This window comes from Mytilus trossulus, chromosome 1, assembly GCF_036588685.1.
Source record: "Mytilus trossulus isolate FHL-02 chromosome 1, PNRI_Mtr1.1.1.hap1, whole genome shotgun sequence".
NCBI lineage: Eukaryota > Metazoa > Mollusca > Bivalvia > Mytilida > Mytilidae > Mytilus > Mytilus trossulus.
The window spans coordinates 79,535,285-79,552,444 of record NC_086373.1 but is presented as its reverse complement, the minus strand read 5'-3'; the positions used below and the strand labels follow the sequence as shown (position 1 = coordinate 79,552,444).

Genomic DNA, 17,160 nt, shown 5'->3' with positions numbered 1-17,160 from the left:
TGTAAATGCTGGTAGTAAGTTTACATGCAATGACAGTCCCATGTCAGTGTTAAAATGTTGAGTGTAATTATAAGTACACTCATAAGAACGAGTAAAATGATTGAAAATAATAATGATGTTTCTTGTGTTGTAAGGAATCAATGTAAATGATCACCAGATTAATATTCATTAGTCTACAATATTTGTTATTTATCTGTCATTGCATTCACCTTGCCTTGACTAGCCATATTAATCTTTAAGAATAAAAAGCACATACATGTTTGAATTTTTATTTTACAGAAAAATGTAGAAGGAATGGATTGCTCCCGGTGTCAACCTTTGACCTTTAGTTTTGATGCTGAGAACCCCTATGGATGTTCAGACTGTTTTTGTTTCGGAAGATCTTCACAGTGTAGACAGGCTAATTATATTTGGTCACAGGTGAGTTATCTCAAAACTTCCATGTAAAAGTGAGATATTTTTCATAATTTGTTTACAAGTAGAATTAAACATTTTGTACAAACATAAAGTAACAATTTATATTTTATGAATAAAGGTACAAATATAAGGGTATTTAAAAATAGTTGACTTTGTCTTTTTGCACAAAAAAATGTTGAGCTTCTTAATGAGGTATCTTGTTTATCACTGTTTCATTTTAGATATACCATAGATGGGTATTACATCTATGGATATACCATGTGAGGTGTAATGTATACAAAATTTTACACCGCATAGTTAAAAAGAACATAAAGTATCAATATTATTGCAGATGACCTTTCCAGACAGATCTGTATTTGTGGATGACAGAGTACCAATTGTTATACCTAGGAAGTATAAACTCTATAATGTCATCCCACCTGGTAATTCACTTCCTGCTAGGATGCCTGATGGGGCTTTGTACTGGAGTTTGGCAAAGGAATCACTTGGGGATATGGTAAGATGTTATTATTAATCCAATGACACCAACATTATGCAGAACTTTGTTTGTCATTTTCCAATTATAGTTATTTCCAAAATTTAAGAAGAAGAAAAATATAATGACCTCACATGAAAGAGTGAATTAGCTGTAAAAAAGGATTTACTAAGCAATTCTATGGTCCTATTTGGACACTTTGGTCACTTATATCGGAAACAAATTTATGGTTGCTATTATTTTCTTTTTTTTCTTTTTTTTCTAGTGTTTGGGGTACATTTGTATATATTCAGTTGCACAGTATTATGACTTACATTTTTTATTACTTAATGTGAATGACTTATTATAATCTTTAAAACTGAACTTTAATGTCTTATTTGACATTCATATAAACCTATTTTCCAGACTTTATCCTATAATGGTTATCTGAGTTACACTGTTTCTAGTGCACAGCAGACTTCTACGATCAGTCCACAAATTGTTATAGTTGGTAATGGATTTCAGTTAGTACACACTGGTACTACTGGTCAAACACATAGAGTTAAACTACATGAGGTAAAATTAAAATTTTAGGAAACCAGTTGCTTATGAGGTTTTTAATTGTACAGAAATTTGTTTCAAGGTAGGGGTAGTAAAGAAAATTAGTGTCAGTTTAAAGTTTGAGAAGTTCAGGGCATATAAATGTTGAAAATATGCAGCACAGCCCTATATTTTGACCTTTGAAAAAAAATGAAGTGCACATAAACTTTCAATTCTAGAATAAGATTTTTTTCAAAACTTTATAGTAAAAGTGGTACAGTTTTAGCCGTAAAAGGAGTTCCTATGGGAAATTGCATGGTCAATATTTACAGAAATGCAACCTGTAGACTTTGAAATTATGTTGCTGGAAATAATATAATTTATCAAATACATTATTACTGTTTATCTGCTAAAAATGTAAAATTCTTCTTTTTTTCTTTAGAGTTATTGGAAAGTATTGGGTTTTGAAGGCACAGCTACAAGGAAATTAGTTATGGTTGTTTTACAAAATGTGACAGACATTTTACTTCTTGGAAGTCATAATAGAAATATTCAATCATTATCGTAAGTATATTCTAACATAGTAGTTGCTTGAAAAAACTCTTCTTGAGAGGATTGCATGAAGTACAAAACTAGCTTATAGTAGGGTTCATATCAGTTGGGAGATTACGGGACTGACAGGGGGAAAAGAGGGTACCTGTTCTGTGTAATAAACTTCAAGAGCCTTCCAGCTTTCGATACTAATTGTATAAGATTGAAAATGTGCACCTTATTTTTATATACTGGTATTCAGATAACTAGACTTTCCTGACCCTGAAACAAGCTCACACACAAAATAACATCTATAGATCACCATCTAGGCCTATTAAAAGTTCACACTTCTTATGAAAATCTATTTAATCTTCAGAATTTGTGAATGAAATCTATAAAGATGATGGCACCAAAACTATTAATAACAAAAAGAGAGAGATAACTATTGATGAAATTCCAGATGTATCTTTAAGTGCAATTTTAACCTTTTTGTTTTATTTATTGACAGCCTTTCATCTGTGAAACTAGATATAGCAGTACCAGCTAATGGGACCTCTTCAGGGAAAGCAGCTCATGGTATAGAATCCTGCCAGTGTCCAACAAAATACTCTGGCTTGTCTTGTCAAGATCCATCTGAAGGGTACTATAGGATACGTTTCAATATCACTGGAGAGATTTCAGATCCTCTTGTTGTGATTGGTGGAGTGAAACTATGTGACTGTCATGGGCATGCCTCAACATGTGATAAAGAAACAGGACTATGTCAGGTATGCTACAGTGACACGTCATTATAAGTCTTGATATGATAATAAAGACAAACCTGCTAGAAAGGGCACACTAATTTTGTCCTGCTGTAGTATATCCTATGCATTTAGAACATCAGCTCAAAGGGCACTTCTCTTATGATATAAGAACAGGACCAGAACTTTTTTTATAAAGGGGGTGGGCCCACTGACTGACCTAAAAGGGAAAAGGGGCTGCTTCAGTGATTCTTTATATAATCAATAAACAATTTCCCACTAAAAAGGAGGCCCTGGCCCACTAGCACCCCCACCCATTGGGTCCACCTAAGCCAATGATAAAACTATCCACCAGAGTTCAAGTAAAATGGATGTAAGCAATTATCAAGTCAACTTTACAGCCAAAGAAAAAATAATAATTTATAGTCAGCTATAAAAAGCCCCTTCATGAGAGATTGTGGTCAGTTTTGATTAATCCAAAGGGGGACACATTCATACAAGTTTGACTGTAATATAAAACCTTGATCAAATTCTTTCAAGAATTTTTAAAACAGACAAATTAAAATATAGCTGTGCAGTAGGTGTGAGGGTATAAGTAGGTAAGCCTTTTAGTATAAAGCTTGGTTGAAGTTACACTCCAGATTTGAAATTTTTACATAATCAGATTATAAATGTATAGATATGATTCATAAATTAAAAAAACAATATGACAAAACTTTAGTAAAAATTTTAGTAAAAACAATGTGTTACATATTGATTTTTTTCTTCAGAATTGTGAGCATGATACTGTTGGTAGGTTCTGTGAATCTTGTGCCCCTGGTTACTATGGTGATGCAACAAGAGGAACATCATCAGACTGTCAACCATGTGCTTGTCCTCATATAAATAACAAGTAAGATATTCAAAGTATTTTATACCAAGCCGAAAACTTATACCAATCTGGTGCAAAAAAAAAAAGATTTTCATTTAGACTTAAAAAGATTGTAGCTAACAAATGATATATCATTTATTCTTAGTGTGTATCCTCATAAAATGGTTGTATCTACTGCTCAGAAGTGCATCATCATATTTCATAGTTTTATCCACATACATACCTGCCAACTGTCACTATTTGCTGGGGATTTCCCCCATTGAGGCTACCAAATGGAAATTTTAAAAGAGCAATTTTGTCCACAATTTTAAACAAGTCAATTAATTTTACAATGGCAAAAGGCTTGTTAAAGTATGAAGAAGCCTAAAAACAACATTAAAATATGTTTGAAGGCCCCCTTGAAGGTGTTGTAGAACTATAAGAGGCATCTTGCATGTAAAACCCCAATGGTCATTTATTTCATCAAATTTGGGTTTGAGTTCACATTTAAACTTCATTGTAATACTAAGTGACACAGTTATAGGTGACAAAAAAACCCAGAGGACTTGTAGCATGCACTTAAAACAATTAATGGTAGAAATCAACATTTTATGAATTGCATACATATAAAATTACAGTAATCTAAGACAAAGTAGTTGATATTTATTTTCAATCATTTTAAATTCAACACCCATAATGCTAAGGATATGAACTTTGTGAACTTTGCACATAACAAACTGAAATGATTAAAAAGATGTTCTTAGAAAGGTTTAATAATTGTATTTCTATACTCATTGGTCCTTGGTGTTGTATAGTTTCAGTCCCTCCTGTGAAGTGACTAGTGGACAGCTAGTGTGTACAAACTGTTCTGAGGGGTATGTTGGAAGGAGATGTGAAAGGTATGTACAAACTGTCGTAACAGCCAACATGTAACTGTTTACCAGTTTTCTTGCATATGGTTATATACCGTTAATTTATCTTATTTTATTAAGAGATAAAAAGCAAGATGTGTCAAAAACTTTTGACTAAATGCAAGAGAAAGACATCTTAAGGTGGTACCCAACACTTTTAACTATAAATAATTTGGCTTGTTTAATTTATTTAAAATTTTGACAGAGTATTTACTTTGACCCTTTGACAAAAATATTAAAATTTCCCAAAATTTTGAACCAACCGTTTTATCAGAAAAATTACACTGGTTATATAGCAGTTTGACAAAAACTTTTTTTTTATCCTTGAAAAGCTTAATTTTCCCTTTACAAGACAACGTAATTTAAACGTTTAGCTGATTTTACAGAGTTATCTCCCTGTAGTGTTAGGTACCACCTTAATGTGTTTGATTTCAACCCCCAAAAAATCAATTAATATACTGTAAATTCAGAAATTATTGCGTGCATTTATTATTGCGATTTTGTCATTTTGGACTTAAGTGCGATTTTAATTTTTACGATTTTGAGAAAAATCCTGTTTAATTCATATAAAATATTTTAAAATGCGAGTTTAAATTATTGCGTTTACAACTCAGTCGCATTTTTCACAAAAATAAAAACCTCGCATTAATTTCTAAATTTACAGTAGTACCTAAACTTATTTTGGAAACACCAGCCTTATGAAAGGGTAAAACAGATTTTTTTCAAAGTAGAACAGATATATATTTCTGTATTTCAGGAGAGGCCAACATTATGCTTGGGTAAAATGTCTTTTCTTGGAACTATATAATTTAATAAAATACTTTATATTTTCAAATACTTTTAGTTGTGCGGATGGATATTATGGTAACCCCAGGAGTTTAGACGGAAGTTGTAAGCCCTGTAGCTGTAATTTGGAGGGATCTGTATCCTCTCGTTGTGACAGTAGAGGGATTTGTGTTTGTCTGCCTGGAATCTCTGGTGATAAATGTAATCAGTGCCAACCAAGATATGCAGTAGATAATGGTGTTTGCATTTGTAAGTCTTCATTTATATCTATAAAGCATTATTTTGTTTGTTATCACACTAAATGATCAAATTTTTAGCTCTTTTTTATCATTTATATCTTAAACTCATAAAAATTAAACATAAAGTTTAATCATTGTTAGAATGAGATTGAAATTATGGCACACATAATAATCCAATGTATCAAACTTCCATCTTTCTTGGATTCATAGGTATTTCCACAAAATTTGGGGAAAAAACATTTGTCATACTAATGTTGTACATGTTGTATTTCTATATCTTGCCTTTTTGGATGATAAGATTGTTCTGTTGTATATAAACATAAGTAGGTATAGTATGAGTGGCAATAAGACAACTTTCCAACTATAAAGGGCCTAAAAAATTACTAGTGTAAAACAATTTAAACAGGAAAGCAATCAGTCTAATCTATATAATAAATATGTATGAAACAGTATTTTATGTTCAGGTTAAACCTATCCTTTTTCAGCATGTGATGAAGGGTGTACCAGAGATCTAATGGCAGAATTAGACCGATTAGAAAGAAATATTTCCACAGTCAATATTACAGGAATAATTCCTGCTCCGTGGAATAGATTACTAAAAATTCACAATGAAACCAAAGAACTTAGGGAATTGCTTGATAGAATGGAGTTTTCTGAAATATTAGATTTAGAGAATCGGACCAAAGAAGTTCAAGATATGGCTGACAAACTCATGCCTAAAGTAAGTCTGATATTGATGGCTGTGACATGTAGTGATATGAACTTTTATTGAAACGATATATTTACACTAAAGTTTAAGACAATTAATTATGACAATGTTTAATTAGTTACAAAAAATGTAGAGGTATCATTAAGTAGTTCTTAGATAGCCTCACACATTAGTTTTTAGTTAGACATATTTTAAAAATATTATTATACTTTCTGTAGGAATGGTTTTTGTCGAGCCTGCAACTTTTGTTGCAGAAAGCTCGACATAGGGATAGTGATCCGGCGGCGGCGGCGGCGGTGTTAGTTCACTTCTTAAAAGCTTTATATTTTAGAAGGTAGAAGACTTGGATGCATCATACTTTGTAAATGGTTGCCTCATGTTATGAACTTTCCGTCAGTCACATGTCAATTGCCCTTGACCTCATTTTCATGGTTCAGTGACTACTTGAAAAAAAAACTAAGATATTTTGTAATGTTAAATTCTCTCTTATTATAAGTAATTGGATAACTATATTTGGTATGTGCGTACCTTGCAAGGTCCTCATGCCCCTCAGGCAGTTTTCACTTGACCTCGACCTCATTTCATGGATCAGTGAACAAGGTTAAGTTTTCGTGGTCAAGTCCATATCTCAGATACTATAAGCAATAGGTCAAGTATATTCGGTGTATGGAAGGACTGTAAGGTGTACATGTCCAACTGGCAGTTGTCATCTGACCTTGACCTCATTTTCATGGTTCAGTGGTTATAGTTAAGTTTTTGTGTTTTGGTCTGTTTTTCATATACTATATGCAATAGGTCTTCTATATTTGGTGTATGGAATGATTGAAAGGTGTACATGTCTAGCTGACAGGTGTCATCTGACCTTGACCTCATTTTCATGGTTCAGGGGTCAAAGTTAAGTTTTTTAGTTTTGGTCTATTATTCTAATACTTTATGCATTAGGTCAACTATATTTGGTGTATTGAAATATTTTATGATCTAAATGTTGGTTACACAGGTTTTATTTGACCTTGACCTCATTTTCAAGGTCCATTGCTAAGTGTTAAGTGTTTGTGTTTTGGTCTGTTTTTCTATTTATAAGCAATAAGTCAACTATATTTGTTGTATTGAAGAATTGTTAGCTATACATGTCTGCCTGACATGGTTCATCTGACCTTGACCTCATTTTCATGGTTCATTGATCAATGTTTCATTTTCGTGGTTAATGTTGAGTTTATGTGACAGTTGTAATAAAGCTTTATATTTAGGTCTATCAAGATAGTATCAAAGATTAGTAAAGAAGGCGAGACATTTCAGTGTGTGCACTCTTGTTTTATAATTAAAATTCTTAAAATTCTTTATATGGAGTTGATAAATTTGGAAAAATGTTTCATTATTTAATAGTTTGCATGCACAGTAATTAGCAATAACAAAATATCAGTCTTTCAAAAACTTTCATAATTCAACTAGCATCTGTCCTCTTACTAATCATACAGTTGCATTTATGTCTATTTATTGGATAAGAATGGATTTATATTGCAGTCAATGAGAGCCTTAACTAAAGCAGAGAATATAGAAACAGATGCCAATATTCTGAAGAAGAATGGTACAGCATTGGCTGACAGTATAGAGAAAATGTTACAAGATTTGAAAGGTATGCTGTTTCATATGTGCAAGATGTTAAAACACTGTGTTATACTTTGATAAGGACTCAATACAATTGGTAAAGGTGTTAGGATTTCTGGCAATTGAACTCAAATGAAACTGCTTCATCTGAAATATTGTAATGCATTATACATGTACCAACATGAGACTAAAAGTCATTGCAAATATGTAAGAGCACAACATCTTATATAGTACATGAAGTATGAATTAATTAATAATTGAAACCAACATTATAATAGTTCATAACAGCTTGCACTCTGAAGTAATTCTATTATTTTAAATTATACAGTGAAATCTGCATAATCTCTACTGACTTGATAATTTATTAAGGTTTGCTCTGGATAAAAAAAATTATCTCAATTTTCATAAAGTAATATTTCTTCAGTATCCTTAACAACAGTTTTTGAAAGACTTCCAGTTACAACAAGATTTGGTATGGACAAATTTCAATGTACATTGTGCTTTTTCTTTCTCAGATGAATTAGGAAAGTTGGAAGATATTGTAAAGAATTTGTACCACAATGAGAGTGGTCTGAACATCACTGCTGCTTTAGAGGAAGCCAAGGAAATTATGAGGGAGATAGAACAGAGAAACTTTACAAGGAAAATATCTGAAGCTTTCAATGAAAGCATGTAAGTAAATATTTATTTTCTGTTGTTTATGTTTTAGAAAAAATATTATCAGCAGGTAGCATTTACTGACTTGGTCAGTGTTTCATCATTCAACATGTAAATTTAAAGAAAGATGTGGAATAATTGAAATTGAGACAACTATCCATCAGAGACTAGATGGCCTAGATATATAAGGAACGATATTGGTCACCTAATACCCTTCAGTTTATATGAGTAACAACAAATATTTGTTTGACATGTAGTAATACATAAGATTATAAGTGCATATTGTTAGGACTTACAATGTAGAGTTACAGTATTATCAATATCAGTTTTGACTATTTTATTGATTAACAAAGTTTTAGATTTTTTTTGTAGGTTAGCAGAAAAATTATCAGAAGAGATACTGAAAATGAAATATAAACTGATAAATGGGACAGAAGAAGTGAAAAAGAAACTTGATGACATCATCAGTCGTCTGCTGGACCTGCAGGAACAGTCTCAGAAGTCTAAAGACAAATCACAAGAAGCTGACACCATTAACTACAATCTTGCCTATGACTTAAAACAGTTACAGGTAGTTTGTCATTCTACATCAATACCTGAATGTCAATGTATTTATGGGATGATACAGACTATAAAATAAATCTTACATTTACAAAGTTTAGATGAATCCTGTCAAAGATATTTTCAGGTCTGATGTCACAAAATCTCAAATTATGCATTGATTTCTTAAAAAATTTATGAATGCCATAATTTTAAGCCTTGTCACTCAAAACTTGATATGCAATTGGTTTGGAAAAAATAGAATTTTATGTGAAATTTTAAGAGAGCTCAGTCTCAATGGTTTCATTTAGTATTTGAAATGGAACAATAACTATGTTGCTATTGACAATTATAAGAACATAGTAATGTATAAAATTATGCATATATTTTGGTTAGTAAATTCAGAAAAAGTATATTTTGCATGAAAATGAAAACTTTGTTTATTAAATGACTTTTTAAAGTAGTACAAATCCTTTTAAATATAATTTCAGGACACTATATATGATATAGAAATCCATGGAGATAGGACAACTGTTGCATTAGGTAAAGGCCATACTCTGAATATAATGTCATGGGCAGCTCTCAATCAGACCAGAAACAACATTAAAGTAAGTCTCAGTAATATAGTAATATAAATGAAATGACTTTTTATGCCCTTGCAGCAGCAAAAGAGCTCAAAGTGTTATCCATGTCATTCTTTTTGTAAGTACGTCTGTATGTATATATCTATACATCCTTACATACATCTGTATGTTCCAGGATCAGTTTCCATTTCTCTGACTTAAGTTGTTAGCTCTCTCACATGTACAGTTTATACCAGATTTTTATAAACTTATATCATAGGTTTATATCAGTAATACCTTGGGAGAGTTTGAAAATCAGTGACGATCAATTATTTCTAAAAGAGTTAGTCGCTTAAAGAATTTATTATAAGAAAAATTGCATTGTAAGCGCTCTCATGTGTAAAATACTTTCATGAATATTATGAATTTTATATTATAAGTTTATATCAGCAATGTCTTTTACACATTTCAAAAATAATTGCTGATTAAATATTTTGAAAGAGTTAAGCTCCATGGAAAAATTTTATTACCACAGAGATGGCATTATATTTTCTCTGTAGCCTTTATTTTTTTTTAATGTTTTTTTTTTGTTATTTCTCTTGTACCTTGGATAGATGAATTATGTGCAAAGCAGGGGACATAGGAACTCTGTTCTATTATTTTAATTGAAATTATTTTTTATCAAGTATATTTGAATTAATATTAAATATAACTCATCTATTGAAAGGAATATACTCTTTGTCATAGAGTACTATCAACTCCTATCTTTTTTTTCAGAACTTGGAAAGAGAAGCAAGTAGATTAGATATTGCACTTCCTAGATTAAAACAGAGGATAGAAGATTATAGGGACCAATTACCTAAGATTGAAAACTACACTGCTCTGGCAATAAAACATGCTGAAATGTTATTGGACCAAGCAGAATACTTAGAAAAGTAAGCTGGAGTTTTATACATGGTCAGATCACATGTTTTCATAGGTCAAATGAATTTGTATTATGCATGCTTTTTCAATGAAAATTGTGACGTCACAATGCATTCTCACTAGCACAAAAACCCATGAGACAAGGCTAAGTGTAATTATTAATGTTGAAATGTAATTGAATTATGCAGAATTCTCGGATATAAAGTCTATTTTTTTACATGACAATATAATATGCTGAATTCTTACTTATTTGGTGTATGTAAAATTCTTAGAAAGTTGTGTCTTCATTTTACATACAAAGCAATGAAATATGCTGAAAGCTTACTCACCCAGACATAAATATTCAAAAAGTGTTCTTTAACATTAACTGAATAAGCTATTCTCAGAATGGAAATTCTAAATTTCACAACCGTTAACACATGTTCAAAGGTAGACTTAGATTTTCAAATTGACTCAAGGTCTTTCAAAAACATTGTTTTTAGATAGTGTTATAAAGAAAACAGTATTTTGATTTTTTAAACTGTACTTTTAAATAGGTAAATTATTTGGTTATGTTTAGTTTGTATGACCTTTTTGTAAAGCTTATATATAATTTTAGGACATTTGAGAAAACAAAAGCTGATGCAGAAATTCCTTTGAAGGCAGCTAGAGTGTATAGTAATATTGTCAAAGCTGTTGAGGAGGCAGAAAAAGCAGCAAGAGAGGCTCTCACAGCTGCTGAAGATGCTATACAAATTGTAAGTAGATTAAAACTGTTACTGTAACAAATATATAAAAAAAATAACAGACCATTATTTTAACAAAAATATTTGCAAGATATGTAACAAACGATGAAATAATTGGGTTATTTCCCCTTTAAAATCAAATTTTGCAAGGAGATGTGATGTTGTAAATTTAACAAGTTTGGTTTCAACATTGGGTTGGCAGATATGACCTGCATTCATGTGCTAAAATTCTTAAGTCTTATTTGTTTAAAAACTCTTTAAAACAGCTTTTGTTTTTTTGTGGACAGGTGAATATTCAAAATACACTCATTGATTAAATTGTCTTTGAATCCTTAAAAAAATGAAAAAGTCAAATTTTCATCAATATTTCAGATAGATTTCTTAATATTATGGATATTGAAGCAGTATTTTCCTTACAATATTTAATGAAAACATTTTTCTGTATAAAAACGTATTGATATAAGTTTATGTGCATGTGTATTACAGGCTGGAGTAGATGATATAAAAAATGAAGTTGAGAAGTCATTGAGAGACAGTAGGAGACTATTGGTTAGGGCTAATGAACTCAAGAATAGAACTTCAAGTAAGTGACAGACTTATAAAGGATAAGTTAACAGGGATCAATATTGAGGACTATGTTTCTATTTTAGGTTTCATAATTATTACAAACAATCGATTAAAACATAATAACTGAATATAATTTGAAAAAAAACCCACAGATTTAGGATCAGAAACATAAGGCACATTTATCAACCAAAAAAAGTTTAGTATTATGAAATGTTATAACAAATAATGTGTCTGACTTGAACATCTTATTTATTCTACCCTGTGCTCTTTGGTAAGAAGGTCTCAATGTTATTAAAATTCAGCACATGTTGCCAAATTGTGCTCAAATCTCTCAATTGTTTTGGCTATTTGGATACAAACATGTACACTTTGAAAGAAAACACCATCAAAATATGTCTATTTTACTTCCTTTCATACATTAACTTGAAACACTTTTCATTTAAAAATGATGGACTTGATATTTAGGGGCCAAATAGGACCATTACCACATAATACTTATTAGATTGTTTATGTTATTACAATTTGTTAGTAATTTATGTGTATTCTTTTTTTGTATAATTATATATATTTTTTTCAATAAGCCATCATTGTTTGCAGGTTTAGGCAACCACTTAAATACCTTAAAAGGAGATGTTGATAAAGTTGACAATACACAGACAGATATAAGAAATGGTCTTCAGGATATTAGAAATGGAATAGATACCTTACCTAGAGGTAAATGTTACAAATACTGATAATCATTTGTGAAAAGTCAAAATATTACCTATTTAGAAAAAAATACATTGTAATGTTAAATTTTGGGGAATAATCTGATAGATGATTTTTTGTGAAGTAAAAAATATGCCATTTTTTGTGAGTTTGCATAAAAACCTGGTTAGAGTGAAAATGCTTTCTAATTTATAATGATGATGTTTTGATTGAATAACTTAATTTATTTTATGGGACTTGTTTAACCGGTCCTACTAAAAAGCGCCCGGGAGCGCCCGAGAGCGCCCGGGAAAAGAAAAAGCGCCCGGGGAAAAGAAAAAGCGCCCGGTGAAGGAAAATTAGCGCCCGGGGGAATAAAATAATAATATTTTATAACAATATTTTTTTTCATTTAAAAAAATCATTGCTTGTTTTGTCCTTAATATAAATTCGGATATGTACGATGCTACATCGAAAGTGTTGTTTAAATCTTTTTATAATTTAAAACTAAAACTTTGACTGTTTTAATGTCTATATATATGCTTATCAGGAATAGTTTTGAATTAAACCAAACTCCTGCTTTTTACCCCCTTCATTTAACTACTGTATATGTATAGTACTGCTTTATTTGCTGATTTATTATGTGTAACTCTTTTAATTTTGATTAGATAAATATTTATCTGTGAAATTTAAGTTGTTTTTTTACATTTTTCATTTTAATATTGTTTTTGAAAAACATGTCTTTTGAAGTTTCACATTTTATAAATCTTCCGCATAAACTGTTATTATCTGTCTTTATTATCTGTCTTTCGAAATAGCATTCATATATTATTGTAAACTTTGAAAAATTCATACTTGTTTTAATAGTGCTTTATTATAAATGTCTATTATCTGAATTTGCAAATTAATTGTCTAAAATTTAAAAAAAAATCGATGTACATAACTTATTTTATCGACACAAAAGTTGTCTCTGGCCAATAAAATATCTATACATTTTCCCCGGGCGCATTTTCTTCCCCCCCGGGCGCTATTTGTTCTTCCCCGGGCGCTTTTTCTCTTCCCCGGGCGCTTTTTCTTAACCCGGGCGCTCCCGGGCGCATTTTAGTAGGACCCTGTTTAACTGGTGAAAGCATAATAATTAATACTTATATGAATAAATGAAATAATTACTTGATACTTTACTATGTTATGAATTGTGCATGTTACCATTGTAAATATTTCCATGAACTTATTTGTGACAGCTGAAATTTGCAATTAATATAAATCTTACAAATATGTTACATTTTAAAAAAAATATTGTTTTTTAATAAAGGTATCTCTGATAGAGCCCGGAGAGTTACAGATGTGGTAGCCTTGATAGATAATAAGGTTCTCACTTCACAAGCTAAGTTAAATGCTGTTAAAGATAAAATTGACAACAAGTTGTGGCCTAAATATAGAGAAATAAGAGACTTCTCTGTGGATGGATATATAACTGATACAAAAAATTCCAGTAAGTAGTCTTTTGTTTTTATTCTTGCTTATTTTCTTAAACTTGTTTAAGTTTACACTGCAGTAGATCTTGGAAGCTGTTTTAGATATATATCATATGCCTATAGTCTTTCTGATTGGCTTTGATGGCTTATCTAATACAGTGGTGGGATGAGAAATCTTATTTTTTTTAAATAATATATTGTAAGAATACCAGCAGTTATATAGATATAGGAAGATGTGGTGTGAGTGCCAATGAGACAACTCTCCATCCAAATATGTCTGGTGAACTGTTGCAGGTCTTTTGGACTGTGCAGCAGTATTGAGATGATTGAAATTGTTCCTGCTTTTTGGATTAAGGATGATGACTACAACATAACTCTAGTAACATTACAAATCATATCTATTATAGTCATTCAAAGTTGCACAAATTTGTTTTATGGATAGAAATGAAATGAATTGCATTTTTTTTTTGTTTACCACTATTTCAGTGATTCAACAAAATGCTTCTATAGGCAACACATCAATTTTTTCACTATGGTTAAACTATATACAAATACAATCAGTTAAGCATATTTTCATTTTGGTCCATTTTGCATAAATTTCAAAATCCATTAACTAATGTCTATATAATGGATTGTCATTCAAAATAAACAATGTAAGTTCTGATTTTTAAAAAAGATTACTGCTACTACTAATGCAGAAGTTTAAGTGAAATTTCTACTTTATATTGTTTAGTTGATATTGCAAGAAGGAACATACAAGGAATGGAAGCCATCATAGATGATGTGGAGGCAGCTCAAAATAGGACAAAAGATGCAGAGTCTAATATGATTGGTAAACTAAAACTACTGAAAGACAACATAGCTCAAGCTAGAGCCCAAGCTGCTAAGGTAATAGACTTGTCTCAGACTCTGTAACATTATTACAGAACCTACAGTATATCTGTCTTATATTAGATACAACACAGTGCTGGCTAGAAGGCACTATAGACATATGATTAATTACTTGTTTGAATATTTAGTACTGATTTGACATTATTCTTCAGGTTTTGGCCATTTATGTATACCCCTTAAACAAAAACTGATGAAATGAATAGAAAATCTAAAGTGTTTGTAAAAAAAAGATATAACATTGGATCTAGAAATTAAAATTGATGTAAATATTAAAAAAAATAGTATGATATTACAAATAGAATAGTCTTCAGAACCATATAGATTTATTTATATCCATATGTATGTCTCTTTCTTGTATAAAAGAGGGAATGTATGTTGTAATAGGTTTTAATAGTTATTCTATATCTCTATGATGTTTTTTTTTTAATTATACAAGCATATATATGGTATGGTTAGTGATAAAGAACTATGCTACAGTTTTGTATACTTGTGATCAAATCCATTTTCATTGTACAAATATAGACTCTTGTGTCTGAGTGGAATATCCTATTGTTGTTAGTACTTTGAATCTAAGTGAGTTGGAATACTAAATTTTTATTTGTATTGATATTTATGTCTATGACTTACAGGTGAAAGTGTCGTTGTTATCGGGAGGTAAATGTGCCAGATCCTACAGAGCAAAATATAAACAAGCAGCAACTAATAATATCAACTTTATCTTTAAAACTAATCAGACATCACAAGACATGCTGCTTGTATTAGTCCAAAAATCTACTCAGGTAACTAATTATTTGTTTTCAAGTTAACTTGTCAAGTTCTTGTTGCTGCATTTTAATACATGTATATGCAAACACAAATTTAAGATATTGCTGTCTTTCCTGTGACAAATGTTAAAAGACAAAAATAGTCCCTACTTTTCTTACCATGATATTAAAATATGTTGTGGCTATAAATATGTTTAAAGGTCTTCATAAAAACATTTCTTCAGTAGCTTCAGAATTTGCATCTTGTTTCAATACAATATCATTGACATGTGCAGGGGGTCTTGGGTTCAATATCCAACTATTAAAGTCAAACAATTGATAGTTGCTGCTTCTTCACTGATCATGTGGCATTGGTGATTAGAGCAAAGATGGGTTAGATCAGATTCAGAATAAGGTGAAAAATAACACATCTAAAAAAAGTCTTTCCTTGTGAAATACAGATAATTTATCTGGCCAAGGGTGCTGAACTAGTACATTCTGTTTCATATTCATATCTCATTTATTTTTTATTAAGTATTTGAATAAAAAACATGTCTTATCCACCGCTGATATTTGGTACAAATTTAAACCACATTGTTAAAAACCAAATTTGACATGAAAATGTGACTACTATTGAGATTTGGTATGAAATAGACTTATCGCCTTACAATAAGTTGTATTAATAATTAGTTATAAATCATACTGCATTTATATAAAACAACATTTGTACTATAAATGTTTTGTAACCTCTCCAGGAATATCTGTCTGTGGAACTGATTAAAGGTTACTTGAGGTTTGGTTGGGATGTAGGTGATGGACCATCCATGGTTGATAGTCCCAGGAAGATTATCCACCAAGATGATGCTGTCAACGAAGTAGATAAATGGTATAAAGTTGAGGCACTCAGGTAAATGTTACAGTAATTATCGGGACAAAAAAATACATGAACCTTGTCTTCAATTAATCATGTTTGTTTCAAATGGTTTGTTTAAACCTTTTAGTGCTATTTTCCAAGTTGGAGGGCAATAAAAAAAATTCAAGGCCATCTTTTCCCTCACTGGTAACTAGGAGCAATCTGAGTGTCTAGTCAAACAACTGAAACAGATGACAGACATCTTCATAAAATAACAACATGTATTTAATTTATCTGTATGCAGTTGATGTACATTCTCACCATAAGTCACTGATTTATCTTGGACATACATTGTATTACTCTTATAAAACTGACTGCTTTAATGATTAAGGCTATGCAAATTAGTCTATTTTTGATTTCTAATAAGTGCATGGTATTGGTTCATTTGTTTTTGATGTCTCTAAATTTTTCTTTGTAGAATACAGAATATTGGAATATTAAAAGTATCCCCTGTTAAAGATATGTTGAATGTAGAAGAAAGCAGAACAGCCTCTCCAGGAATAAAATCTACTCTAAAACTGGATGATACTACACAGTTATTTGTATCTGGTACCCATATCAATCATATTGTAAGTACACATCTCTGTCTAAATCTGGTACCCATCTGGTACCCATATTAATCATGTTGTGGGTACCCATCTTTGTTTCAATCTGGTACCCTTATTAATCATGTTGAAGGTACACAGCAGTTTG

At 30.9% G+C, this 17,160-nt stretch overlaps 1 protein-coding gene across 1 annotated transcript in view; it reads left to right on the top strand.

Moving 5' to 3' along the window:
- Positions 1–17,160, top strand: part of LOC134696039 (laminin subunit alpha lam-3-like) — a 107,843-nt gene that overhangs the window by 66,649 nt on the left and 24,034 nt on the right. The window contains exons 25-46 of the mRNA XM_063557631.1: positions 280–420; positions 749–913; positions 1,298–1,447; positions 1,854–1,975; positions 2,451–2,709; positions 3,453–3,574; positions 4,348–4,431; positions 5,288–5,478; positions 5,954–6,189; positions 7,699–7,810; positions 8,298–8,454; positions 8,812–9,010; positions 9,471–9,587; positions 10,320–10,477; positions 11,065–11,203; positions 11,678–11,774; positions 12,356–12,472; positions 13,758–13,937; positions 14,654–14,808; positions 15,441–15,590; positions 16,310–16,461; positions 16,886–17,036. Of these exons, the coding sequence (XP_063413701.1) occupies positions 280–420; positions 749–913; positions 1,298–1,447; positions 1,854–1,975; positions 2,451–2,709; positions 3,453–3,574; positions 4,348–4,431; positions 5,288–5,478; positions 5,954–6,189; positions 7,699–7,810; positions 8,298–8,454; positions 8,812–9,010; positions 9,471–9,587; positions 10,320–10,477; positions 11,065–11,203; positions 11,678–11,774; positions 12,356–12,472; positions 13,758–13,937; positions 14,654–14,808; positions 15,441–15,590; positions 16,310–16,461; positions 16,886–17,036 (3,354 nt within the window). The remainder of the gene's footprint in view (positions 1–279; positions 421–748; positions 914–1,297; positions 1,448–1,853; positions 1,976–2,450; positions 2,710–3,452; positions 3,575–4,347; positions 4,432–5,287; positions 5,479–5,953; positions 6,190–7,698; positions 7,811–8,297; positions 8,455–8,811; positions 9,011–9,470; positions 9,588–10,319; positions 10,478–11,064; positions 11,204–11,677; positions 11,775–12,355; positions 12,473–13,757; positions 13,938–14,653; positions 14,809–15,440; positions 15,591–16,309; positions 16,462–16,885; positions 17,037–17,160) is intronic.